At 49.5% G+C, this 27,176-nt stretch overlaps 1 protein-coding gene across 14 annotated transcripts; it reads left to right on the top strand.

Annotated features, from left to right (window-relative positions):
- On the top strand, positions 1-27,176 carry RHPN1 (rhophilin Rho GTPase binding protein 1). 14 transcript variants are annotated; one of them, XM_056485197.1, is made up of 17 exons: positions 1-71; positions 522-619; positions 729-908; positions 8,075-8,190; positions 11,753-11,881; positions 13,929-14,004; positions 14,266-14,343; positions 15,281-15,405; positions 15,793-15,959; positions 16,402-16,589; positions 16,703-16,859; positions 18,851-18,970; positions 20,697-20,891; positions 21,098-21,174; positions 21,890-22,036; positions 23,136-23,294; positions 24,085-25,130. In XM_056485197.1, the coding sequence occupies exons 3-17, from the start codon at positions 819-821 to the stop codon at positions 24,280-24,282; spliced, it is 2,022 nt and encodes a 673-aa protein (XP_056341172.1). In that variant the 5' UTR covers positions 1-71; positions 522-619; positions 729-818; the 3' UTR covers positions 24,283-25,130. The 14 variants fall into 14 exon arrangements, with proteins under 14 accessions (XP_056341172.1, XP_056341163.1, XP_056341167.1 ...); XM_056485188.1 differs by having other exon boundaries at positions 8,072-8,190; XM_056485192.1 differs by lacking the exon at positions 522-619 and adding an exon at positions 26,666-27,176 and having other exon boundaries at positions 11-71; positions 8,072-8,190; positions 24,085-24,393.

Below are 27,176 nucleotides of genomic sequence, written 5' to 3'. Positions count from 1 at the left end.
TCCCCGCCCTGCTTATGCCCCGCTCTCGGCGCAGCGGCCGCGGTGGCGGCGGGGCCTGAGGGGCGCCGGGGGTGAGCGGGGCACGGCAGGGCCGGAGGGTCCGGGGCTCCCCGGGCTGGGATCGGAATAGGAACGGGGGCTGGGGCTGTAGGGCAGCGGGGTTTGCTCTGGAGCGAAGTTTGGGGCGTCCCCTTAGCTGGAGTGTCTCTAGGAGGGGGATTTGGGGGTGTTGGAGCTGTGAGGGGAGGGTTTAACCCCACCCCCCCCCCCCTCCCTGTACGAGGTGGGGTTTAAATCCCTGTAGTTCTAAAAAGGTTTAAACTTTTCCTCGCCCCCTATTTAGGATAGTTCTGAAAGGGAGTTTGGAGGGGTTCCCTCCCTGTAAAGGAGTTTTTATGGGGTTTAAACCCCCCCCCCCATCCCATTTAGAGTAACCCTTGTGAGTTTGTAAGGGTTTAAACCCGTATTTAGTTCAGGGGACTTTGGGGGTTTAAACTCCTTTTTTCCCTTATTTCAAGTAGCTCTTCCAAGCGGGGTTTGGGGGGTTTAACCATCCCCCGTTTAGGGTCTGGTGGGATTTAACATCCCTTTTCCTGGCATAACCCTACAAGGAGGATCTGTGAGTATTACCTAAATTATTTCAGTTGAGGGGGAAGCTGTGGGCTCGCATCTGGCCAGATGTTGATACAGCAGAGCAGGGTTTAGGGGGGGTTTAAACCCCCTTTTAGGACAAGCCTGGCACCCGGATTAAAGGAGGGGTGACCCAAGAGCAGCTCCAGCCCCCGTCGGCAGCCGGTGGATGCGCAGCCCCGCAGGAGATGATGCCCCCCGAGGAGGAGAGCCCGGACGGGGACGGGGACAGCGACCTCGCCCTCCCGCACGGCCCCAGGAGCGGCAGCGCCCGCAAGGTGAGGGTGGCATGGATGGGATGGGATATCCCCAATCCCTGCCCCATCCATAGGGCTGGAAATCTTTTTCTGCCCCATAAACAGCTCCTCATCCCTAAAACTCCACTCCTGAATCCCATATTTTCTGGCTCTATCCTTGCTTTTCACCTAATTCCCCAATATTTTGGGTTTTTTTTTTTTTTTTCCTTTCTTGCCTGTGGGTAGCTGATCCAGCCAGGTGTTCCCACAGCTGGTGCTTCCTGAAAAGTGTTTTTCCTCAGCAGCTGATCCCAGGAAAGTCGGGGTGTGTGGCAGAGATGGGGCTGATTGCTTTGCTTCATCCTTGTTTAATTAGGAACAACTGGGATGGAATCAGTGGGAATTGTCCTCAGGTTACCACCAGCCCCTGATTTCTTGGGGTCAGAGAGTTTTTAGGCAGCAAGGAAACACGAAAAACTTTTTTTTTTGTTTATTTAAGCATTTTACTCTCTGAGATCCACTGGGATAAACCAGCAGCAAGTTCACTCCATCATCTGAGCTCTTCTTGCAAAAAGTTCCAAAACCTAAAACACCCCAAAAAAAAAAAAAAAAAATCCTAAATAACCAAGAAAGCCAAACTCAGCCAAACTCTGGAAGGGAATTTTTTTTTTTTTTTCCCCTCTGGATCAATCTGATCTGGAGTCACTTGAGCCTGGGCTGCAGCTCAAGGGGTTGCAACCTTAAACCAGGTCGAGGTTTAACTGGGGGCCTTGTCTAAGGAGCAGGTGCTGCTGCTGAGGGAAGATTAACAGGAAGGATTTGGGACTTTTTTCCCAATTTTTTTTTTTTTCTCTTTGGGTCTGGAGCATAAAGAAAACCATGGAAAATATTACCAAGCTTTGGAGGGAGAGCTGGGCAGGGCATCAGCAGCCTCTGTCATAATATGATTGTTTTTTAAATAAAGCAGCAGAACACCTGATCAGCTCTATTACTTTATTTTTGTTATTATTATTTAAAAGAAGTCATCAATACAACCTTTTCCTGTTGTTTTTATCACTCTGACAACATCAGGATCATGGATCCATATTTTCTCCCTTGCAGGGGGATCCTGGATGCTGCTGAAAAAGTGAATTTTAATCCCTTTTTTTTTTTTTTTTGCCAAGTTTTCTGTCCTAGGAGTGAAGACTTAATCCACCTGTTTCCTGCTGGCACCTTGCCCTGATTCTGTGCCTCCCCCACCTCCTCAGAGCACTTTCACCCTCCTAAAATTCAATTTTTAGCTGCAGTTTGTGCTGTTTAGAGCCCCCAATCCCCCAGATTTTTATTCCCACCCCTGGGTTTATTTTTTCCTTCCTCTTGCTGACTGCATGAACCACCAGTGAGGCCACTTGGGAAATTTAAAACCTTAATCCTCCCCTCATTTGTTCAAAGGCTCTGTGATGTAACCATATTCTCAATAAAAGGTTTTAGAGGTTTTAGCTGCTCCTGTCTCCCACAGAAACCCAGCTCAGAGCCAGGGTGCTCCATGAGATTAATTCCATGATAGGGAATTTCCTATCTAAATAGATTTTCAAGGAGTAAAAACCCACTTACTGTCACTTCCTGCTTGTCTTATAACAACTCATATTAATTTCTTAAACTCTTCTGGCTGGAAAAAAAAAAAAAAAAAAAAAAGGAAGGAAATTCTGGATAACCATGGGGAAAAAAAAGAGAATTTCCAAGCTTGTTTTTGTGTGTGGATGGTTCCCTGGCTTTTGTTTTCCTCTCTGTCCCAGGGGACAATGTGGCTAAAGCAGGGTCACTTGGCCACTTCTGTGCTGGCCTGACTCATAAACTGGTGGATTGCAAAGAGGAATAAAAATTCCAGCTGACAGCTCTGTGAAAATGCTTTCAAGACCAGTGTGGCTGTGGGATTAAAGCAGGTGCTCAGTGTTATCCTGTTCCAGGCTTTCCAGCTGCTGGATCATGTGTGCTCTTGGAAAGTTCCTGTTTGGAGGAAAAACTCTGTGTTAGGAAATGCTGGTGCTGCTGAGAGGGTGTGGAAATAAATCTTTGGTTTTATTTTCTTTGGGTTTTTTTGTTTTGTTTTTTTTTTTTTTTTTTTTTTGAGTGGGAGATGATGTAGGTGTTTAGTGGGAGAAATTTATGGGGTTGAGGTTGGAGCTGCAGACCATGGGGTGGGATCATGGATTGTGGTGCAGCTTTGGGCTCCAACAGCACAAGGATGTGGAGCTGCTGGAGCAATTCCAGGGGAGCCACAGAAATGTTCCAAGGGATGGAGCCAGGCTGGGAGAGCTGGGAATGTCCAGCCTGGAGAAGGAAAGGATCCAGGGAAACCTCAGAGCCTGAAGGGGCTCCAGGAGAGCTGGAGAGGGACTTGGGACAAGGGATGGAGGGGCAGGACACAGGGAATGGCTTTAAAGTGGAGTAGGGTGAAATTAGATGGGATTTTGGGAAGGAATTCCACCTTGTGAGGGTGGTGAGGGGCTGGACTGGAATTCCAGAGCAGCTGTGGCTGCTCCATCCCTGCAAGTGTCCAAGGCCAGGCTGGACAGGGCTTGGAGCAACCAAGGTGTCCCTGCCCAGGCAGGGGGTGGAATTCCATGATTTTGAAGGTTTCTTCCAACCTAAACCATTCCATAATTCTGTCATCCCTTCAGGATCCCTTCTCCTGGCACAAAAGGCTCTCTGTGTGTTCCCCACTGCCCTGCCAACAATCCAGACTGGCTGGAGTCCTGCTGCCCTTCATTCCCTGCCCCTGTCTCCCTGCAGGTGGGGCAGGCTGTGGAGCTGAGCTCACTCTCTGCCCACATTATGGATGTCTCGAGTTTCCTTGCAAATTAAACTTCCTCACTTTGTCTCTGGCCATTCCCCAGCTTCCCTAAGTGGGAGGAATCCTGGTGGTGACTCCTTTGTGGCCAGAACTGGTCCAGTCTTGGGCAGCTGAGCTCCTGGGATCCAGCCAGGTTCTCCCACAATCTCCAGGAGCTCTTCCTGCAATTCCTGCTGGGGCTGTCACTCCCTGTTAGCAACCCCTTCCTCATTTCTCTGGAGAGATCCATGCCTGGGTTTTACCAGCACATTCCTGATCTGTGCCAGCTCTGCAGGAACTGCATCTCCATTCCTCTCTTCCTTAAAACTTTAACAGCACTTCCAAGGATCCCAGTTTTCCCTCTTGAAATTTCACTTAATATCCTTCAGTTTCACTTTTCTTCTGTTGCTTCCAGCTGCAAAATCCCTTTGTCATGGAATTACCCTTTGGGCTCAGTGACATCCACCTCCTCCTCCAGGTGCTCCAGTTTGTCCCTGGTGCTGGAAAACAGCCTTGTTTTTGTCACTGAGGTTACAAATCACTCTCAGGGTGTGGCTGTCACCCAAAGCTTCATCTCCTGGGGGTGGCAAGTTCAAAGTCCAGCCTAAGCAAACATTCCCTAAGGACTCATAATTGCTGCCCTGCATGGGCCCTCTGGAGCTGGGAGAGGTGGCTGCAGGTGGAAAACACCCTTGAGTCATTCCAAAGATAAAGCTTGATGAGCTTCAAAGGGGAGCTGTTGGTCTTGATTTCCATCTGGAAAGGAATTCTTATGGAATCTTTTCTCCTTCGAGTGGAGAGTCTGGATTTTTGATTCCATTGCTACTCCCAAAGGGATTTCCCCTAATTTTTATGGGCCTAAAGAGCCTTTTTGAATAAAATCATAGGATATGGGTTGGAATAGACTCCTGGGGATCACAGAGTCCAATTCCTGACCCTAATTCTGCTTTGTCACAGGTGATGAATGTCAGGGCTGGCCACACCTCCCTCATTTCCATGGATGTCTGATCCATCATTCCCTGTGTACAAACAAAAGCTGCTGTTCCATGGCTCCTCCACCATTTGTGCTCATTCTTCCTTTAAAACCTTTAACAGGAAGGACAAGTCAGATTATCTCCAGAGCCACTTTTTAAACCCCAAATTCCCTTTTCCAGGTGCACCCCAAAGCCTGGAGGAAAGATCCCCTCTTTCTTCTGAGCTTACAGGGCTGATCTCCAGAGCTTGAGCAAAGAAGAATTCAGTGAGGAAAATCCCTTTTGGAACCTAACAGTTGGATTTTGTTGGGATTTTTTTTTCCCCCCTTTATGTAAATCATGTTTAAATCCCTAGAAACTCATTCTGTGGCTTTTAGTTTTCAGTTGGAACTCTGACAGGAAAAACTTTGGGTTCCTTTGATCTGTTGGAAGGTGGAATTCTCTTCCCTTGACTCCTTATTTTCCTCATTTATATTTGGATTTGAAGATGTTTTATGCTTTCCTGGAGCAAAATTTCCATCTTGCCCCAAGATTTGGGGCATCACAACATTTCTGTGATGCTCCAGGAGCTCCAGCAGATGAGGCTTGGTTGTTCCTCATGGAATGATGTTTCTGTTGATCCATGCAAGCCAGGGGTGAATTTTTGGGATCAAGGCAGAGCCTCTTGAGGGCAGATGTGCAGCAATCTCTTATTCCTGCATTTTGCCTCATAAATGTTGAAGAAAATAAAAAAATTGATCTTAAATTCCTGACTTAACCTCAGAATGCTTTGGGTTTCTACCAGGGGCTCCTGGTTTTCCAGCACCTTTTTGCTGCTGACTTAGGAGCCTGGATAGGGTTTGAGAATTTATCTCATTAAATCTGATGGAGAAGCCAGGGGAAAAAAAAAAAAAAAAAAACAAACCCTCACAGCTCCATGAAGAGCTTTAGTGCTTCCCAGCAGGAGAAGTCAAATCAATTTGCTAAATCCTTTCATGGCTCCTGCAGGGAAGAGGTTTTAACCCTCCTGGAATATCTTGTGGAGCCATCCCAGTATCTTCTGCATCCCATTCCTTTCCTTCCTTCATTAATGGTGCTTTCCCTCAAGACAACAATCTTTATTTTGGGTTTGGATAATCCTTCTACTTGTGCCTTTTCCATCATTCCACTTCCCAGGCTTCTTCCCTGTGTCTCCACTCCTTTTTCCTCACAAAAATTCCTTTAAAATCCTTTGTCTGCTTCCAAACAAACCTTTGCCAGAGGTGGAAAGGACTTAAGGGTGCTGGAATTTGCAAGAAGAGATGGAGAAACTTCCCACCTGTTGAGCTTTGCATGGATTTCTGTGGATCTGGAGGCACAGAGAGGGAGCCTGGAACTGCCTCATTTGCATAAATTTGAGTCTATTTGCATATGTTTGTCTGTGGATCTGTCAAGCTCTCAGATCTCATCTTGAAATTTGAAATTAAACCTTGAAATTTTAATGAGCACCTTCTCTTTACATCTTGGCTTGATTTCCTGATCCTTACCCCTTTTTCCTCTGATTGCTAGATTTTTATTTTTTTTCCCTAGGGAGCCAACAGGATGGGTGGATTCCCCCCCAGGACAAATCCAGAAGTGGCAATTCTGGATCAAGCTTTCCTCTGTTTGCTCCTGAGTGTTTCAGACTCAAGATTTATGCAGCTATTGGGGTGTTTTCCTCAAATCCCACTGCTTTTCCAGTATAATTGGGATCTTGTGCTTCCAGCTTGCTCCTTTCAGCAAATTCATGGATCAGTGTAAAGCATTAATCCCACAGATTTATGGACCAGCTGGAGTCTCTCTGATTCCTCAGTCTCCAAGGGATCAATTAGGAGCTCAGATCTTTCCCTTAAATGAAAATCCCAGTGTGAATCCCAGAGCCTTTTTCAAAGGAAGCAGCTCTTGCTGGACTCCAAATAGGAGGAATTAATTTTAAGGAAGCTGAAGTCTATGGAAGTGCAAAATTTTCCATTTCCTCCTTGCCAGGTCCCAGCAGAGAGGTGATCAAGCATTCCATGGAATTATGGGATGGTTTGGGTTGGAAGGGACCTTCAAAATTCCCATTCCACTATCCCAGGCTGCTCCAAGCCCCATCCAGCCTGGCCTGGAACACTTCCAGGGGCATCCACAACTTCTCTGGGAAACCTGTGCCAGGTTTGAAATGAAATCTTAGACCTCTTCCAACCCAAACAATTCCATGATTTTGGGATCTTCCCATGCTTTGCAGGCTCAGAACTTTCCATGCTCTTAAAATTCCCAGCTTTGTGCCTTTCCAATTACAGATTTTTTTTATCCAGGGATCTTCTAAATCTTCCATTGCACAATGGGAATTGTCCCCACTTTTATGGCCCTGGATTCAGGGATGCTCCATTCCCTGAGTCATCCCATAATAACCCTGTGAGCCAGAGGGGAAATTTGGTGGCTGCTATTTCCTGAAGTGGGGAATTCAGTGTGTTTTCCCTGTCTGCAGGAATCCTGAGCCAGAAAGGATGGAATCAATTTAGTGCTGTGTGCCCCTCATTCCTGCATCCCCATGAACTCCTGACTCAATATCCCACAAATGGCCTTGGGATCACATTTCTTCCTGAGCTTTGGGGTCATACTGAGCTCATGTCCACCCCCCTGGATCTTGGCTCATGTCCAGAGCCTGGGAAGGGGATTTGGATTCCTGTTCAGAGCTCAGGGAAAGAAATCCCTGTTGGCAACACATGGGATTGGGGAATGAAATGGTTGTTCTGGGGGGGTGAGAAACTCAACATGTGCTCACATTCAGAAATTCCCAAAGTTCTAGGCTCATCCCACAGTGTGGGCAGCAGGAAAGTGGGAATTCTGCCCCTCTGCCCCACTCAGGTGAGATCCCACCTGGAATTCTGCATCAACTCAGAGTTCCAGCTGCAGAAGGATGTGGAGCTGCTGGAGCCAATCCAGAGGGGCCATGGAGATGTTCCAAGGGCTGGAGCCAGGCTGGGAGAGCTGGGAATGTCCAGCCTGGAGAAGGGAAGGATCCAGGGAGAGCTCAGAGTCTCTTCCAGTGCCTGAAGGGGCTCCAGGAGAGCTGGAGAGGGACTTGGGATGAGGGACAGAGGGGCAGGACACAGGGAATGGTTTTGAACTGGAATAGGGTGAGATTAGGTGAGATATTGGGAAGGAATTCTTGGCTGGGAGAGTGAAGCCCTGGGATGGAATTCCCAGAGAAGCTGTGGCTGCTCCATCCCTGGGAGTGTCCAAGGCCAGGTTGGAGCAACCTGGGATAGAGCAAAGTCCCTGATTATGGAAGGGATGGAATTCCATGATCTTTAAGCTCCCTTCCAGCCTAAAGCAGTCCATGACTCTGGGCTCTGTAAGTGCACAGTATGGACTGGAGGGATTGTTTAGAATCCCAAGACATGGATTTGGGATGAGAGCCTGTCCTTACCTCTCAGCAGGGCTGTGACCCCTTTGCCCAGACCCAGCGCAGCAAACTGCAGCACCGCCGGGCCCGGATCAACCAGCAGATCAACAAGGAGATGAGGATGAGAGCAGGAGCTGAAAACCTCTTCAGGTGAGTCCTGATCCCTGAGCATCCCCTGCCTCTGCCCTGTGGTTACAGACAGGAACAGAGTCTTGGTATCCAAGATCCAGCTGGTGGGTGATTGTTATAAAAGCAGGATGGGAGCAGATGGGATAAGGAGGATGAAGTTTTGGCTGAGTTGGGAATGCAGAGCTCTGGCCTGAAAACCAGCAAGTGGAACCAGTGGAGCTGTTGGAGTGAATCCAGATGTTCCAAGGGCTGGAGCCAGGCTGGGAGAGCTGGGAATGTCCAGCCCAGAGAAGGGAAGGATCCAGGCAGAGCTCAGAGCCACTTCCAGTGCCTGGAGGGGCTCCAGGAGAGCTGGAGAGGGACTTGGGACAAGGGATGGAGGGACAGGACACAGGGAATGGCTTTAAAATGGAATAGGGTGAGATTAGATGGGATTTTGGGAAGGAATTCTTCCTAGGGAGGATGGAGAGGGGCTGGAAAGAAATTCCAGAGAAGCTGTGGCTGCTCCATCCTGGGAGTGTCCAAGGCCAGGTTGGACATGGATTGGAGCAACCTGGGATAGGGAAAAGTCCCTGCCCAAGGCAGAGGGTGGAGCTGGAGGTTTCTGAAGATCCACCCCAAACCATTCCATGAAATCCAGCTTTAGAATCATAAATGGGTCAAAAAATCCCTTCAGGATTGAGTTCAGCCATTCCCCCAGACTGCCAAGGCCATCACTTGTCCCCAGGTGCCACAACCACAGGGATTTTAGGCCAAGGACAACTTCTTTTAGTATCTTTTGTGTTTATTTCATTTTTCCTTAATATTTTGGAGCACATTCCAGGCTGGGCATGTCTTCAGTATAAAAATTTCCATAAATCTGCCTTAAAATACCTTAAATTTAATGTCTTAATTTTTGGGGGAATATTTTACCAATTTTTTGATTGTTTCTATCCCAAGTAAAATTAATTTTCCACCTTGGAACTAGAATTATTTAACACCAATGGAGTGTTCCTGTTGCACCTGGAAGAAGGGGATAATGATTGAGCCATTAAAAATTGATGTTTTCCTGGGGGATGAGATCCCACTGCTCCATCAACACTGCTGTGCCTATTTTAATTAAGAAAAAAAAGCCACAGAATCCTAACTTCTACCTCTCCTGTGTTATATTTTAAACAAAAAAAAAACAACAGAAGAGGGAAATGTGCTGGCTCAGTAGAAATCAGCCTGGTTTTGGTTGGGATTGGAGCTGTGGGAAGAGGGAGTGAGGGAAACTAGGGTGCAGAACACATCTTAATTATCAGGGAAATGCACTGAGGGGGCTCTTTTTGTGCTGGCTCAGCACTTTGGGTGTCCTTTGGAGCAGCCACTTTCCCTCCCTGCCTGCCTCCCACAAATCCAGCTGAGTAATAAAGTTGATTTCTTGGCATTCCTGTGCTCCAGGCTTATGAAACTTGGGAAATCTCAGGGTGGGGGGGGGAGAAAAAGGAATAATCAAGCTTGAAATTAAAGGATGAGGGGGAGGGGGGATTATGTTGCAAGTCTAAAGGATATTGCTTCAAAATTAAATGTTTGTGGTGCATTGATAAAATTCCTTTGGATCTTCAGCCTGGGAAAAAAAAAGCTGTGGATTGTCTAGTTTTGAGCTGCATTTGTTGGGATTTTGCCTTTGAATTTAAAAACAAACTACCCCCATGCTTGGGAAAAATAATCCTGTTCAGCCTTTCCTGGAAAAGTTGGCAGGAATGGGGTGTTGGAAAAAAAAAAAAAATCCATGTGGTGTTTGCTCAGTGGATTTGTTTGCTGGGTAAATCAATGGGAAGAGCCAGAGCAAACCTTTTCCTTCCTTGTTCAAACACTGGGATTGAGTGAAGGGATGGGAGAGATAAAAATGTCCAGGATTTTGGAAAGGAAGGAAGATAAATCACAAATGAAATCCCAGAAATTCCCAGTGTCCTGGGCTCATCCTGTAGTGTGAGCAGCAGGAAAATGGGAATTCTGCCCCTCTGCCCTGCTCAGGTGAGACCCCACCTGGAATTCTGCATCAGCTCTGGGCACCAGCAGCAGGAGGATAGTGGAAAGTGTCCCTGCCTGTGGTGGAATTCCATGATTTTGAAGGTCTCTTCCAACCCAAAACCATTCCAGGATATTTCCTGTGTGTGCCACTTGCAAGTACTCCAGGAAAATCTTTACCTGGTAACAGATCCCTGGCAAAATCATGGAGCAGATCCTCCTGGAAACTGTGCTGGAAAATAATCAGGGGCCTGCTGAGAGCCAAAGAAATTGTTGGCAGCTGGAAACAAGGAGGGAAAACTCTCCTTAATCCATATGGGATGGAAATCAGACCAACAGTGTCCTGGAGGTGCTGGGATGTGTGGGGGATAAATAGGAATTAAATCCTGGTTTATATGGAAACACAGGGTGATGCTGCCTGGGGAATTGCAGCAATGCTGAAGAATTTTTCAGTGGAAGCAGCCACAGGGATCTTTGGATGTGCTGTGGTTTGGTTTGCTTAGAATCCAAAAATTCCTTGCTCTTGGAAAATCCCAGCAAAGGGGAGGCTGAACCACCAGATTTTCAAAGGAAAACCCTGGAGCTCCTTCTGCTGCCAAGGATTCAATCCATTAAAAAATCCATGTCAAAGGCAATACTCTGGAAAGGAAGGGAAGCATTTCCTGGTGGAGCAGGGCTTGTCCATGCGTTGTTTTCCCTACATCCCAGCATGGTTCAGCAGCCAGAGCCCCTCTCAGCTCTGGGTTATCTCTCCCTTTTTTCCTTTGGGGGAGATAAGCAGGGAATAATCAGCCTGGGAGCTTGTCCTGGAATCCATCCCTGGTGTTTACAGCTCCTGCTGGGAGCAGGGAAGGGAGGGCAGGAGCTCACAAATCCTTTCTTTTCCACAAGGATTCTTTGCACCCAAAAATGGGATTTTCCTTCTCAAATCCCACCCTTTATTTAGGATGGGAGAGCACCTGGACTGGTCACAGCCCAAGCTGGATCTGCACTGGAGGTGAAGTGGGAATGGGCAAGGGGAAGGTGGCTCTGGAGCAGGAATTCTGGGAGTTGTACCTGGGCTCAGCCTTTACCTGGATGTTCAAACTTCTCTAATCCTGAAAGGTTGGGAGAGTTGGGAATGTCCAGCCTGGGGAAGAGAAGGATCCATGGACACCTTCCAGTGCCTGAAGGGGCTCCAGGAGAGCTGGAGAGGGACAGAGGGACAGGACACAGGGAATGGCTTCCCACTGCCAGAGGGCAGGGAGAGATGGGATTTGGGAAGGAATTCTTCCATGTGAGGGTGGTGAGGGGCTGGAATGGAATTCCCAGAGGAGCTGTGGCTGCCCCATTCCTGGAAATGTCCAAGTCCAGGTTGGATGGGGCTTGGAGCAAGCTGGGATAGGGGAAAGTGTCCCATGGCAGGAGTTGGAATGGGATCACTCAGAGATCCCATCCCACCCAAACCTTTCCATCATCACCTGGAGAACCAGAGGCACAATCCTGTGGGAAGGTTGCACAGGGATTGGCACTGCTGGATAACTGAGTCTGGAGTGGAAAAAATCAATCCATGGATAAAAAGAGGGAAATTTGATCCATTGGTTTCTTGCAGGGCCACCAGCAACCACAAGGTGAAGGAAACAGTGGCTCTGGAGCTGAGCTATGTCAACTCCAACCTTCAGCTCCTCAAGGAAGAGCTGGAAGAGCTCAACAGCAGCATGGATGTGTATCAGAATGACAGGTGGGTCTGGGGAGAGCAGCCTGTTCCCCTGGGATTTCATTTTTCCCTCTGTTATGGAATTTTTCTGCTCTGGTTTGTCTGCCCTGGGATGACCTTCAAAGGTTTCCTCCCTTTCCATGGTCAGGGACCACGAGGTGGTGGCTGGAGGAGAGGGGAGGATTTGGGCATGGACCAGAATTCCTGGAATTTTTCATCCTGGGAATGTCATTGGCTCTCTTTTAGAGCTGCAAGGAGAGAAAAATCAGCTTTTCCTAAGGGATACTGGGATGCTTTGGGATAGATGGAGCATCCTTTGGATGCTGATGTCCCAAAGCAGGAGGAATAGGGAAGAAAGAACCATCTTCCCTTGTATTGTCCCTTTTTCCTGACAATCCCACCAGAGCTCTTCCCACCAGGATATTTTGGTGGTGGCAATCACCGTGCCTGGAAGTGTCCAAGGAATGACTGGATGTGGCACTCAGTGCTCTGAGCTGGATGGGATTGCTCACAGGTTGGACTGGATGATCTTGGAGGTCTTTTCCAGCCTAAATAATTTGGGGATGCTCAGATTTTTTTCCTCATTTTGTTTTTTTTCCTGAGGTGGATGGTGTTGAATGGCAACATGAGGTGGTGTGTGTGTGACATGGGATGGGATCCAGAGGGACCTGGATAAGCTCCAGATGAGCCTCATTAGGTTCAACAAAGCCAATGAAACCTCCTGCACCTGGGATGGGCAATTCCAAGCACAAATCCAGGCTGAGGGGGTGAAAAGATGGATAGCACCCCTGAGGAAAAGGATTTGGGAGTGTTGGTGGATGAAAAGCTGGAAATGCCTCATCCATGGGCACTCACATCCCAGAAATCCCCCCTGTCCCAGGCTCATCCCACAGTGTGAGCAGCAGGAAAATGGGAATTCTGCCCCTCTGCCTTGCTCAGGTGAGATCCCACCTGGAATTCTGCATCCAGCTTGGGTCCAACAGCAGGAGCAGATCCAGAGGAGGTCACAGAGCTGCTCCAAGGGCTGGAGCTGGGCTGGGAATGTCCAGCCTGGAGAAGGGAAAGCTCCAGGGAGAGCTCAGAGCTCCTTCCACTGCCTCAGGGGGATCCAGGAGAGCTGGAGAGGGACTGGGGACAAGGGATGGAGTGACAGGACACTGTGAATGGCTTCCCACTGCCAGAGGGCAGAATTAGATGGGATTTTGGGAAGGAATTTTGCCCTGGGATGGTGGTGAGGGGCTGGAATGGAATTCTCAGAGAAGCTGTGGCTGCCCCTGGATCCTGGAAGTGTCCAAGTCCAGGTTGGGTGGGGTTTGGAGCAGCCTGGTCCTGTGGAAGGTGTCCCATGGCAGGGGGTGAACATGGATGATCTTAAAACCCCTTTCCCACCCAAACCATTCCACAATTGCACCTTTCTGTGTCCATCCACGTGCTTTTCCAGGCACATTCCCTATCAGGGATGCTCAGTTATCCCAATTTGCCACTTGCTTGCCCTGGTTTGAAAAGAAATCAGGAGCAGCAGCAACAACCTCAAACCCTGCCCAGGCCAAACAAAAACCCCTTTGTTTATTCCAGGCATTGGATCCCTGTGGAATTCTCATTAGGGAATGAGCAATAATGACTTTCTGAACTAATTATAGCTCCTGGAGCTGTTTGTTCCAAGGAAAATGTGGGTGCAAATTCCCTGCCTTGCTCTCCTGGTTTTCATAACTTCCTTTGCCTCTTTTCCTCCCTGATGAATGATTAATTAATGAGTTATCAGCAATTTGGAGGAATAATGAGAAGGGTTGTGTTGGTGAGGGCTTGATCCTGCTTTGCCCACCCAGCATCCAAGATTCCTCTGAAAAGCAGGAGCTGGAAAAATAAGATGATTTGGGGATTTTTTTTTTGCACCTCTCCTCTTATGCTGCCATTCCCAAATTTTTTTGGGAACAGCATTTTTCTATGTGGAGTCTCTTAATAGGAGCAGCACAAGCCCAGGGCAAGGAGCTGCTTCCTTTTAATCTCCAACCCACAGGATCCATCCAAGATTTTTAATCCAACCACCAAACAGGTTCTTGTCCTCTTCCAGTGAATCCATCAGCGTTCCCATGATCCCTCTGGGACTCAAGGAGACCAAGGAGCTGGATTTGCTGGTACCACTCAAGGTGAGCTTTGGGGTTTCATTGATCAATGCTGAAACAGCTGAAATTCACTTTCCAGTTTGGAAAAGCTGCCAAAAAATAAATTTATGGAGATAAATTGGACTTAAAACATGGGAATGTGGGAGATGAGGCTCTGGGGAAGAAGGCAAGGAAGGAGATTATTACATAGTGGGGTGGGCAGAAGGGGAAAATTCTTGCACAGAATTGCCAGAAGTCTCTCTTTAAAGCATAAAAATCAGGATTTTCTCCTGTTTCCCAATCCAGGATTTCATCAGTGACCACTATGGAGAGGAGGGTGTCCTGTTTGAAAAGGAAATCAAGGAATTCATGGAGCTACGACAGGTTGGTGTCCCTTGGCTTCCAAAGTTTGGCTTGTCCAGGGTCACTCCTTGGAGATGCCACATTTCCCTTAGGGGAGTCCCCTCATCCTTTCTCCAAATTCCATTTTTATCCTTGTATTTCAGGGTGCAGCATTCCCATGCTGAAGCACCTTGGATTTGATTTATAGCTTCCAAAATATTACAGATGATTCAGGAAGTGTTAATTTTCCCTGTCCTCAATGCCCTGCTGACCTACAAATGAGCAGCAATAAAATTTATAGCACAATCATAATATTTGAGTATTAATTTACCCCTGAATTAAGGGGTGAAGTTAAGGATAAACAACTTCTCCAGGTGAGAAAAGGAAATTTCAAGCAGTCTGGGAAAGGAGAGGAAAAAATCCTGTTTATTCCCTAGGCTTTATAAAATCAGAATATCCATGAGTTTTCCCAGGCTGCTGCTTCCACATTTGGGTGTCCCAGCACCCAGACTTTCCCCATGGATGAAGCTCAGAATCATGGAATGGTTTGGGTTGGAAAGGCTCTTAAAGATCATCCAATCCCATCCCCTTCCATGGGCAGGGACACCTTCCACTATCTCAGGTTGCTCCAAACCCCATCCAGCCTGGACTTGGATGCTTTCAGGGATGGAGCAGCCACAGCTTCTCTGGGAATTCCATTCTAGCCCCTCTCTGGAAGAAGAGGAAGAATTCCCTCCCAAATCCCATCTCTCCCTGCCCCTGGCAGTGGGAAGCCATTCCTTTTGTCTTGTCCCTCTGTCCCAAGTCCCTCTCCAGCTCTCCTGGAGCCCCTTCAGGCACTGGGAGGGGCTCTGAGGTGTCCCTGGAGCTGTCCCTTCTCCAGGTGAACATTCCCAGCTCTCAGTCATCCTTTGAGGCTCTGACTGTCCCAGGGAGCCTTTTCCTCATCCCCATCCCCCTCTCCTCTCCCGTCCCCCAGGCCATGCGCACCCCGAGCCGCAACGAGGCCGGCCTGGAGCTGCTGATGGAATATTACAACCAGCTCTACTTCCTCGACAGCCGCTTCTTCCCTCCCACCAGAACCCTGGGTGTCTTCTTCCACTGGTGGGTGCAGCTTTCCCCATCCCACTGCCTGGGGAGGGAGTGGGGACCCAAATTTCCATGATGGAATCTCTGCCGGGGCTGGTGGACACCAGGATCTGGATTTGCTGTTGCCTTGGGTGGGTTAATTTGGGGAAGGAGAGGGAAACACAAATCCCATGGGATGTTCCATGATGGGAATGGTGCCTGCAAGCCCATCTGGGCACTGGAAACCCTTCAGGCTCCTCCTGCATCCATGGGGATCATGGAGTGATGTAGGTTGGAAAGGACCTTCAAGATCATCCAGTTCCAGCGCCCTTTGCGTAAATGATGCTTTTTGGGAACCGTGACAGGGACACTTTGGGGACCATGACCAGGGGATGGGCAGTTGTTGGCTCTTCCCTTCTCCAGGTATGACTCCCTGACAGGGGTCCCATCCCACCAGAGGGCTCTGGCCTTCGAGAAGGGAAGTGTGCTCTTCAACCTGGGAGCGCTGCACACCCAGATCGGAGCGCGGCAGGACCGCGCCTCCCTGCCCGGCCTCAGCCAGGCCATCGATGCCTTCCAGAAGGCAGCTGGTAGGTGGCTTCCCCTCTTCCTCCTCTTCCCAGGAAGCTTTTCCCAAAGGTGGGAGTAATCCACAGAAGCACAGGAAGGAGTGGGAGCAGTTGTAGGAAGAGGTGTCTCCAAGGGATCCCAGGTGGAGCTCCAGGTTGGTTGGGTGGGTTGGGAAGAGGAGTTGGGATGATCCAACAGCCACCCCAAAAGATGTCCCAGCTGTCAGAGGAGAGATGCTGGTCCCTCTCCCCATGGAAAAAACAGAGCCTGGAACTGGGATCACCCAGGGCTTTAGAGAAGAAATTGGGCACAAGGATGGTTTAGATGGTGAGGGTTGGACCTCAGATCATACCCACCATCAGTAGTGAGATGTTTGTTCTTGGAGAGAGACCTGCCTAATCCCAAAGTTTGATTCTCTTCCTCACAAGCCTGGTGACTTCCAGGAGCTTTTCTCTCCTCCAGGTGCCTTTAACTACTTGAAGGAAAACTTCTCCAACGCTCCCAGCCTGGACATGAGTGCAGCCTCCCTGACTATGCTGGTGAGGCTGATGGTGGCCCAGGTCCAGGAGTGTGTCTTTGAGAAGATGACCTTGCTGCGTGCCCAGAATGACTTCCTGGCCCGCCTGCAGCTGGCTCAGGAGGCAGCAAGGGTGAGGATTTTGGGAAGGAGAGGATTTGGTGGGATTTTGGGGCTGGCAGAACCTTCCAGGAGAGCACAACCTCCTAAAGGACATCCTGCATCCCAACTCTTCTCTCTTCCCAGGTGGAAGATGTTTATTCCCTGGTGCACCAGACCATGAGCCAGCCCCATGTCAAGGATTATGTTCCCTTCTCCTGGACCACCATGGTCCAAGTCAAGTCAGAGCATTTCAAAGCCCTCTCCCATTATTTTGCTGCCATTGCCCTCTGTGACTGCCCAGGTGAGTGTCCAGCCTGGAGGGAGCTTCCTGCTCATCCAGGTACCAATTCCACATCATTCCTGGGGTTTGGGGAGGGATTCCCCAACATAAAAGTTATGGATACAACACCTGAAGTTTTTGGAATGCTCTGAGCTGTGGATCTTCTTTATGGACTCAGGAATCATCCCCAAGGCAGATTTTCCCATATTCCTGGTTTTCATAGGGAAGAGTCCTAAGAAGGGGAGGAAAAAGCTGCTGGTGGGATGTCACCTGCTGTCACCTTTGGGGGTGGATGGGGAAATCAGGGTCAGCTGCCTGCCAACTTCAGCCCAGCATCCTTTGGGTTACCTTGTACTGGGCCAGCTGAAGGCTTCAAAAATAAAATTAAATCCAAAAATACCTTGGATTTAACTTCCAGCCTCATGGATGGATGTCCTGGGAAGCTCAGGGTGGTGGCAGTAAGGTACACAGGGTTCCATGGAGTCACTTGGAGTGTGACTTCAAGATGTGACCCTTGATCTCCATCTGTGCCACCACCCTGGGGGCAGTTTTGGGATGGAGCAGAGGATCTGGGGGTGGGCAGCAGATGCTCCTGGTGACTTTTGGTGCCACCAGAGGGGGGGGACTGACAAGCTTTTTGAGGGCTGGCTGCCAAAACCAGTGCTGTGACAGTGCCAGACTGTCCTCACACCCTCCCCCGCTCCAGAGCCTGCCCAAAATCTTCCTTGTCCCATGTGGGTGTTGCAGAAGCTGGATTCAGCAAGGAGATGGGAGAGAGGGGGATAATGTGGAGCTGGAAGGGCTTAAAGATGCAAACAGGAGAGGATGATGATGGAGATGGGGTTCCATGGGATTCCACAGGGCTGGGCAAACCTTCCCCTAAACTTTTTGGTGTCCTTAGGCACTGCTGGAAGCAGAAATCTGCAGGATATGTCTAATTTGGGAATTTTTTGCCTTCTGTTGGCATCTTATGTTCCTGTTCTCACCTCTCCCTTGTCAGAATAACAAATCTTTTGCTTTCATAACCAGCTGGGAATAAATTCCTTACTCTGCAGTTTAATCCCTCAGGGATGCTGACATGGCAGGAGCTGGCACAGGGAGAGCCAACCCTGGAGCTGCCAGTTCCCAACACTCTGGATCCCTGTGCTCACCAGGCTTTGGGATCCTCTATTTGGAGCAACAGAAATCCCTGGAATATTCTGGGTTCTTTCTTATCCCACTCTGTGTCCAGGGAAAGAGGCTGCCATGCAACTCTGAGTGAGACAAAGAGGATTAGGAATAATTTGTGTGAGAAAAAAGGATTTAAAGAGCCTAGTGTGGGGTTTGGAGAGCCTGGGAGAGCTGCATCCACCTCTGTTTTGCACTGTGGGCTGGAGAAAAGGCTCCAGGGGGACCTTAGAGCCCCTTCCAGTGCCTAAAGGAGCTCCTGGAGATGTGAAGAGGGATTTTGGACAAGGGATGGAGGCACAGGACACAGGGAATGGCTTCCCACTGCCAGAGGGCAGGGGTAGATGGGATTTGGGAAGGAATTCTCTGGGGGAGTGGTGAGGAGCTGGAATGGAATTCCCAGGGAAGCTGTGGCTGCCCCATCCCTGGAAGTGTCCTGGGCCAGGATTGATGGATCTTGGAGCCAAGTGGAAGTGTCCCTGCCCATGGAAAGGGGTTGGAATTGGATGATCCTGAAGGTCCCATCCAACCCAAACCATTCCATGATTCCCTGATTTTGTTGTCTCATTTGTGTCCATGTCCTCCAGGTGGGGAAATCCCAGGGCTCTTCATTCCCAATCCTGCTTCCACATTGGAGCAAAGAAAGGCAGGAAAGAGGAAAAAAAAAAATCTCTGTTCAGGACAAAAATCCTGCCCTGAACTTCAGATCCTTCCTGGGGTCATCCCTGTGCCCATCCATGATTCCTTGCAGGCTCTGGCTGGATGACAGGAAGGTGCTGCCAGGGCCAGCTGAATGTGGATGTGACCTCTCCCTAATCCCATCCCCATCCATTCCCTTCCCACAGCTCCCTCAGATGCTGAGCTGCTGGAGCAGGAGAAGGCTTTCCTGCAGTTCCATGTCACCATGCCAGAGGGGCCATCACTTCCTGTCCTGCTGCAGGATCCTGAGGAGAGGAGGAAGCTGGGTGAGCACAAATTCCTGGATCCCATCACAGTTCCTGCAAATGATGAGATTTTAGGGGGATCTCTCCAAGCACAGAGGAATTTCTCAGGAAATTTCTTCTCCTGGGAAGCAGAAAAGCATCACAGCCCCCTTGAGGGTGTGAGGTGCTTGTCCCAACCTGTCCAGCTCTGACAGGAAAAATTCCAAGTGTCCCAGGCCAGGTAACACCACAGAGAAATCCACAGGGACACAGAGATCCTGGAAGCTCCTTGGTTTGGGCTGACTTGGCTGGAAAACAAGACACAGCAGATGCTCAGGGGGTGGCTTTTTCAGCTGCAGTGAATTCTTGGGAGACAAGAACTTCTTCCCATGCAGAATTTCAGCTCCAGGGAAAGAACAGACGCTGCTTATTCAGCTCAAGTCGTGTTTTGGCAGCCCCTCCTCAACAGGGCTGCATCAACAGCAAACTCAGCACTCAGAATTTGGGGTGTTGCCTCCCTCAGGAGGCAGATCCCACCAGGAAGGAGTTTGGTCTCAGCAAAATCCTTCAGGATTCTCAGCCAGGTTTCACTGGGAACCTCCAAATAAACCCCAAAATCCAAGTGGTTTGTGGTGACCCTCAGATGTGGTTTGCATCAGCTTTTCCAGCTCTGCCTGATTTTCCTGGGAAAACAGGCTCTGTTCAGCATTCCTGGTAAAAAATATTTGTGCAGACACCAAGCTCAGCTTGGATTTTGTTTACAGGAAGGGAAGAACTCTAAGAGGTTGTGGATTTCCATGTTTTGGAGCACCCTGAGATAGTGGAATGTGTTCCTCCCTATGGAAGGGGATTGGAATGAGATGAGCTTTAAGGTCTTTTCCAACCCAAACCATTCCATGATTCTATTATTATTATTATTATTATTATTATTATTATTATTATTATTATTATTATTATTATTCCCCATAATTTCACATTTTATAAATTTTACACAAATTCTCAGAGGGGGCAGTCTCCTCTCTGCTTTCCATCCAACCCCAAAAATTCTCCTGGTTGTTAAGTTGCCCTGGCTGTGCATTCCAGGAGCCTGGAGCAGACCTCATCTCCCTGGATGCTGTTGCCACCGTGTGTCCTGAACGTGAAATGCCACAGGCACACGTGTTTCCATGAGACACACACAGAGCTTTTCTGGCACTTCAGCCTTGGATACTGCTGCCTTGGTTGCAGTTTCCCACGGAGGAGAAGCTTTGCTTTGATATCTGTGGGTCACTGGAATTTCAGCTCCTCTTTCCCCACCGCTTCCATTTCCTGAGGTGGGAACACGTTGAAGGCAAGTGGAGCAAAGAGCAGAGGATGGAGAGCAGCACCTGCAGGACAAGGAAGAGGCTTAGCCTAGAAAACAGGGATGAGTTGCACCTTCCCAAGGAGGACAGGGCTGGCTTGTTCTCCACCTTCCCATTCCCAAGGGATCTGAGGAAGTGGAGGGGAGTTAATTTGCTCAGGAGATTGAGGTTAAGCGTGAGCAGGAACGTCGGGGGTGGTTTTTCAGGAACATCTGCCAAGCTCTGGCATCAGGGGAGCGAAGTAGGTCACCCTTCAAGGTCCCTTCCCAGCCCTCCATCAGCTGGGACCGACCCCATTTCGGGCTGGGAACGTGACTGGGCTGTCCCTGAGTCACAGCAGGGTGGTGGCACCGCTCCTGCAATCCGTGGGCAGCGGCGCCGGAGCCGCCGCTCCGCCGGGCTCAGCTGCCTCTGCTCCCTGCCAGGCAAAGCCCACCTCAGAAAAGCCATCATGAGGCACGAGGAGGCCATGAGGATCCACGGCTTGTGCAAGATCCTGAGGAAGATGGACATCCTGCAGGAGGTCCTGTCCTTCGCCCACAAACGCTCCCTCAGCAAATACTCCGAGATCGACCACGAGGAGGATTTCTTTGAGACGGGAGAGGCTCCGGACATCCATCGTGAGTGGGGGTTTTGGGGAGGGGGTCTGTGGGTGGGGAGACTCCTCAGGGAGCTCTGTGAGTGGGGGACTGGATGATCTCTGAGTTCCAACCCAAACCATTCCAGGGTTTTAGGTCCTGGCTCTTATGGGGTCACATTCTCCCTCTTTGGGACAGCAGCAGCCTGAGGTCACCCCCTGTCTGTGCTTTTCTCTCCCTCCCATCAGCCAAAACGCACCAGAAACCAGAAATCAAATCTCCCAACTTCTCCCAGGTGAAGGTGACTGACCTCTTCCACAGGCTGGTATGTAAAGCTCTGGGAATGGGAATATCCCAAGGGAACAGCAGTCTCATCCTCCTCCCCTGCATGCTCTGCTTGCCTGGATTCCTTCCTCCTGCAGCTCTTCTCCCTCTCTCCGCTGGTTTTCCAAGGAGGAGCAGCAGGAGGAGGGCTGGGATCTGTCTCTGTGGCACCTAAATGGGTCACAAAGCTCCTCCAGTGACAGGGGAACAGGCACAGCAATTTTGGGTGGGCTTTTCCCAAGGGACCCTTGGGCAGAAGGGTTTTGGTGGCAGGAAAATCCCACTGGAGCTTTATCCCCACCCTCTTTAGGCTTTTGGGGTCCTGGGGAGCAGGACTGGGGTTCAGGACAGTGGTGGGGCCATCTCCTGAGTACCCCAGGGAGAGCTTGTGCATCTCAGCCCCAGGGCAGGCAGGAATATCCTGCTCCTGTGGGAATGGAAAAGCAGGAAAAAGAGGGGGAACTGGGGAAAAGTGACCCTGAAGTGGTGACCTGTCCCACTGCCCTGCTCCTGGACTAACCCTTGGTGGCATCCCCCAGATCCAGACAGTCTCAACCCCCCATCATTTCTTCTTGGATAATAGGATTGTTTTCCCTGCAAAAAACAGGATTTCTCCCTCTGCCCCCTCCCCACCCCTGGAATTGGGATGTTTTTCAGAAAGCTGCACAATTCCAGGGAGTTGAAAAGGTGCTTTTCACATTTCTGCCTCATCCCAGGGCCCCCTTTCCGTGTTCTCAGCCAAGAACAAGTGGTACCCAGCTCGGAGAGTCCACCTGATGAGAGGAGAGAATGGCTTTGGGTTCACCCTGCGAGGAGACTCCCCTGTCCTCATTGCTGGGGTCATCCCAGGGGGCTGTGCTGCTGTGAGTATCCCAGTTCCTTGCCATTCCCATGGAAATGCCAGAAGGGAGCTGCCCAGAGGGATTCCAGGTGTTTTTAGGTCTTAAAATGATTCAGGAGAAGACTCATCCCTGCTGAAACTCAGGTTTGCAGGTGGGTGTCAGGAAATGATTAAGATTAATTTTTAGGAGATAGCCAAGGGAAAAACATGGAATTTGGCTCAGTTTTTAACTGCTGGAAGCCCATCCAGCTCCCTTGTCTCTCATGTTGGGATGTGACAGTGGCTGGAACAAGACAGCACATCAGAAAAAACAGGGGCAGCTTTGTTTTCCATCAGAAGATGCTGGAGAATCCTGATGAGATGCCCTAAGAGTCTCCTTTCTCCATCCATCCAGATCCCAGCATCTCTGGAATAACACTCTCCTTAGCAGCAGGATCACATCCCTCTTTGGTAGACTCAAATCTCCCCAAAAATTGGGATGTGGATCAGCTGTGGTCCATATCTGGGGCAGAGTTGTGTTTTCTCCTCAGTCTGGAGAAGAGAGGGCTCCAGGGAGAGCTTGGAGACCCTTCCAGTGGCCAGAGGGGTCCAAGAGAGCTGGAGAGGGACTTGGGACAAGGGATGGAGGGACAGGATGAGGGAGAATGCTAGAGGGTAGGGTTGGTCCCAAGGGACCCTTGGGAAGAAGGGCTTTGATGGCAGGAGGCACCAGGAAAATCCCACTGGAGCTTTATCCCTGCCCTCTTAATGTTTTTGGGGTCCTGGGGAGCAGGACTGAGATTCAGGACAGTGGTGGGATCTGTGGTGGGGTCATGTCCTGAAAACCCCAGGGAGAGTTTGTGCATCTCAGCCCCAGGGCAGGCAGGAATATCCTGCTCCTGTGGGAATGGAAAAGCAGGAAGAAGAGGGGAAATTGGGATATTGGGAAGAAATTCTTGGATGTGAGAGTGGTGAGACCCTGGCACAGATTGCCCAGAGAAGCTGTGGCTGCCCCATCCCTGGAAGTGTCCAAGGAGCAGCCTGGGATGTGGAAAGTGTCCCTGGTGGGGCTGGATGATCTCAAAGGTCCCTTCCAAACCATTCCAAGATTCTCTATGCACGTTTTCCCTCATTCCCTGCAGGAAGCTGGGCTGAAGGAGGGGGACTACATCATCTCAGTGAATGGCAAGGACTGCAAGTGGTCCAAGCATGCTGAGGTTGTCCAGCTGCTGAAGAGCACCGGGAAGGAGGGGGTGGACATTGGAGTCATCACCCTGCAGGGCTCAGAATGCCCCAAAGCTGTAAGTCACTGTCCTGCTTTATTGGCAGACACCTGTTCTTCAAAGGCAGAAGCTTCTCTTTGAAATGGAGAATGTAAACCCCCTTCCTCCAAATTGTTATTATAACTGTGAAATTAAGGGGCTCTCAGGCAAAGATACGGGAATTAGGAATAACAGTTTTTTACTAGGAAAATTAAAATAGAAATACAGTATTAGAGCAATCCCAAAACAGTGACAGAGTCAGAATCCAACCTGACACCCTGTCAGTCAGGGTGTTGGCAGCAGTCCCATTAAATGGTGGCTGCATCCTCCTGCAGTGACAGATGTGGTTCAGCTGGAGCAGTGCTCCTGCAGAAGGTGCAGTTTTCCTCTGAAGGTGCAGGGATGATGTGGAAAGGTCCAGTGTTCCTCTGGAATGCAGTGGGAAGATGGTTAACTTGCTGTCCAAAATCTCAGTTTTTATCTAGGTAGGAAAGGCTTGGCTCCTCCCCTGGCTGGAGCATCTCCCAGTGGGATGATGTAATTTTATCAGTCACACAGTGGGACTGAATGGGCCAGCAGCAGATGATATCTTCCTGGAGGGAGGATGGGTTGTGGAAAAGATAAAGCTGGTTGCCCCAGTTGGTTTAAAGATGGCCCATTAGCAGATGGTATGTGCCACAGAGATCAGGAATCACTGCCCTACCCGTAGGTGATAGAATTCTGGCCACATCAACCCAGCACAGTCACATCCCATTGGGAAACCTCAGAATTCCATGGAGCTCTGGGTGCTGCCCTGCCTTCACTCCCCCTCCCCACCTTTCCCAAGCAGATGGACAGGAAGGCAGCAGTGATGTCCTCAGGATCTGGGATGCTGAAGAGCAACAAGGAGAACAGCAGGAAGAGCCTGATGAACAGCAAGAGCGCCAGCACGCTGCTGGTGTGGGGCAAGAAGAGCAAGAGGAGCAAGAAGAGCACCTACAGTGGTGTCCCCTTCAGCAGTGTGGGGGACAATGAGGCCATGTACTGACCCTGCTCCCTGCAGCTCCAGGACTGGCTGCCTGGGGAGCCCCCAAGCCTGGCTGGGCTGGGAGGGCTCCCAGAGCCGGGAATGCGCCGCTGGTCGGATCCGCGCCGAGAGGTGAGCGAGGCACCTCCCGTGCCAGCCCCCACTCTGGGGGATTGTCATTTTGGGATTGTTTTTTTGGTTTTTTGTGTTATCAAGGGGAGCTGTGCTAAAGCAGGGCCTGGTTTGTGTCTTCTGCTTGGCCAAAGCCAGCCCCAGCCATTAAAGCAGAAAGTGTCACCTTCTGTAGCATCTCCTGGGCTTTCTCTGCAAGGTACAAGATGGAGCTGCTGGAGGAGCTGAGTCTTTCACATTAATCCTTCCAGACTCCCCTTTTTTGGGAGATGGTTATCCCAGCACAGGGTCCAACCCAGGCAGCATCTCCCAGCTGGGGCTATCCCAACAAAATAGGCTGGTTTGACCATTTTTAGTGCTTTTGGGGAATGAACCCCCATCTTGGCTCAGAAAATCCAGCCCAGCTGCCCAGATGGATTCTTTGGAAGAAAAGGGAAGGACTTAACGTGCAGTTGTTGTCTGGCTTTTTTAATCAGGAGATGTGGATTGCCCTAAATATTCTGTGAGGAGATTAATAGCTAAGAGCCTTGGGGGGGGGGGGTTTATTTTTCCTGGGAGGAGATTAAAATTCCAGGAAGATATCTCCTCCAGATTATTAAACTCTTAAATTTGTGCTACTGTTGGATCTCACACATGTTGCTAATTCCCTAACTCTGCTGTCAGCATTCCTGAGCTGGCCTGATGCATCCAGCATCTTGGTAATTGTCCTGGAAATGCTGGGAGACTCCAGATCCACTGTTTCTGCCTGGTGCATTATTTTTTCTGAAGGCTGAGGAGCTGTGTGTTCTTCAGTGCTTGGATGATCTTGGGAGCTAGAAAATTCCCTTGGGAGAGATGGGGCTGTATTTTTGTACTTTTTAAGGTATTTTTAGGAGTGGTTTGGAGGAGCAATGGGATCTTGCAGCCACAGTGTCCCCTGGGATTTTAATTTCCAGTGGCTCTTTGTCCTTTTTCCAAGCTCTTAACCCTGATTTTATTTAAGGAAAACTTCCAGGTTGGACAGGGTTGGAGCAACCTGGGATAGTGCAAACTGTCCCATGGCAGGGGGTGGCACAGAGGGACTTTTTAAGCCCATCCTGGGATTTCATGAGCTCAAGGGAGGGGTTTTTAGCTCTGCTGTTGGCCAGGAGTCTTTTCCATTGCCTGAGGCATCACTATAGGATTCAGGATCTGCCTTCCAGCCCGGGGCCATCTGTAGCAGCCAGACTTCCCACGTCATCTTCCTGCCGTGGGAGAGGGAAGGAAAGGAGGGGGTGGGGTCACAGAAAAGGCCACCTTGCCCTTAAAACATCCTCAGAATGTGGGATGCCACCACAGACATCTCCAAGCTGGAGAAGATTTAATTAGGAGAAATGTTCTGCTCACATCACCCAAGCCCAGCGTCGTGTTTTGTGGGATTGGGATGATTTCCCTCATTCCAGGGTTTTATGGTGGGCTTGTTTTGGGTTTTTTTTTTGTTTGTTGTTTTTTTTTTTAATTTGTACATAGATTCTCACCTTTTATGGATTAAAAAGCACTGATTCAAACCCAGTTTGTAGCACTTCTGTTGGGAATTATGGGTGCACCATAATTGCACCTTGGCTGATCCTCCTATAAAGAGTCAATTTTGGATCATTTTTACACAAATCTGGAGCTGCTGAGGTTGGGAGAGATCCTTTGGATCTCCAGGATGGGCTGCTCCAAGAAAAACCAAGGTCCCAAGCATCCAAATTAAATTGGGTGAGCTGTGGTCTCCATCCCCAGGGTGGTTTTGTCATAGAATTCATGGAAAGTCACATGGGAAGTGAAGGGTGGGGCTCAGGTTGGATTCCTTGGGGGCTTTTCCCCTGGAAAAAAAAAAACAAAAAAGGGAATTGGTCAAGAAAGTAATTTTTGCTTCACACTGCTTTTTTGGTTCCATAAAGGATTTCCAATCCCTTTTTTTGGGAAGAGTTCATCAATGGGAATTTAGGCTGGGAAGCAGCAAATCCTTGGCATGGAACCCCCTATTTTCCCTTTTCCCACCTCCCCACCATCCTGGGAGGATGATCAAACTCATGGATTTGGGGCTGGGTTATGGGAACACATATCCCACAGGAGAAAAGTGGTTTTAAAACCCCTTAAATAGGAAAAAAACAAATCAGGGACTTTCAAAATTGGATTTATTTATGGAAGGTGGTGGGAGCTGTTTTGTCTCGTCTACCAAGCCAGGGTTGAAACAGCATCCAGCTTTTTTTTTTTTTTTGGGGGGAGGGAATAATTTTGGAATTTAAGGAGTTTCCCCTTCCATCAGCTCTCCTGTGCCAGGTTTTGGAAGCCACCCACAGTGAAGTTGTTGTGCTGCTGAAGATCCTTTTCCCACCCACGTTCAGTGGATGGGGAAACTCGTGACTCTGGAGCCAGCATTGCCTCCCCCTCTGCTGACGTGTGCTCAGATGGGATCTGTGCTCCAGCAGCAAGAGCCTGCTGCTCCTTCCCTCTTCCCTGAAATCCACGGAGCTGCATCTTTCCAGAGAGGTCCTGTATAGTAAAACATGGTCCAAACCACAAAAAAGGGGTAAAAAGAGCTTTACCAAGGAATTGAGGTCTCTCTGTCCATGCAGAGAGGAGCTCCAGGGGAATCAGCAAACAAGGAATGTTTGGATATCCTGGGCTGGGACCAGTTCATGCAGCTCTTGTGAGCAGAGAGGAGGTGGAAAGAGGATTTTGGGGCTTTTTTAAAATCACTGATGATTTCCAGGGCCTGAAAACCCCATCCTGGAGAGCCCAGTAAAACCACAGAGATTCACCCAAATTTCCTGATT

This window comes from Oenanthe melanoleuca, chromosome 2, assembly GCF_029582105.1.
Source record: "Oenanthe melanoleuca isolate GR-GAL-2019-014 chromosome 2, OMel1.0, whole genome shotgun sequence".
Taxonomy (NCBI): domain Eukaryota; kingdom Metazoa; phylum Chordata; class Aves; order Passeriformes; family Muscicapidae; genus Oenanthe; species Oenanthe melanoleuca.
This window is presented reverse-complemented; position numbering and strand designations above follow the sequence as displayed.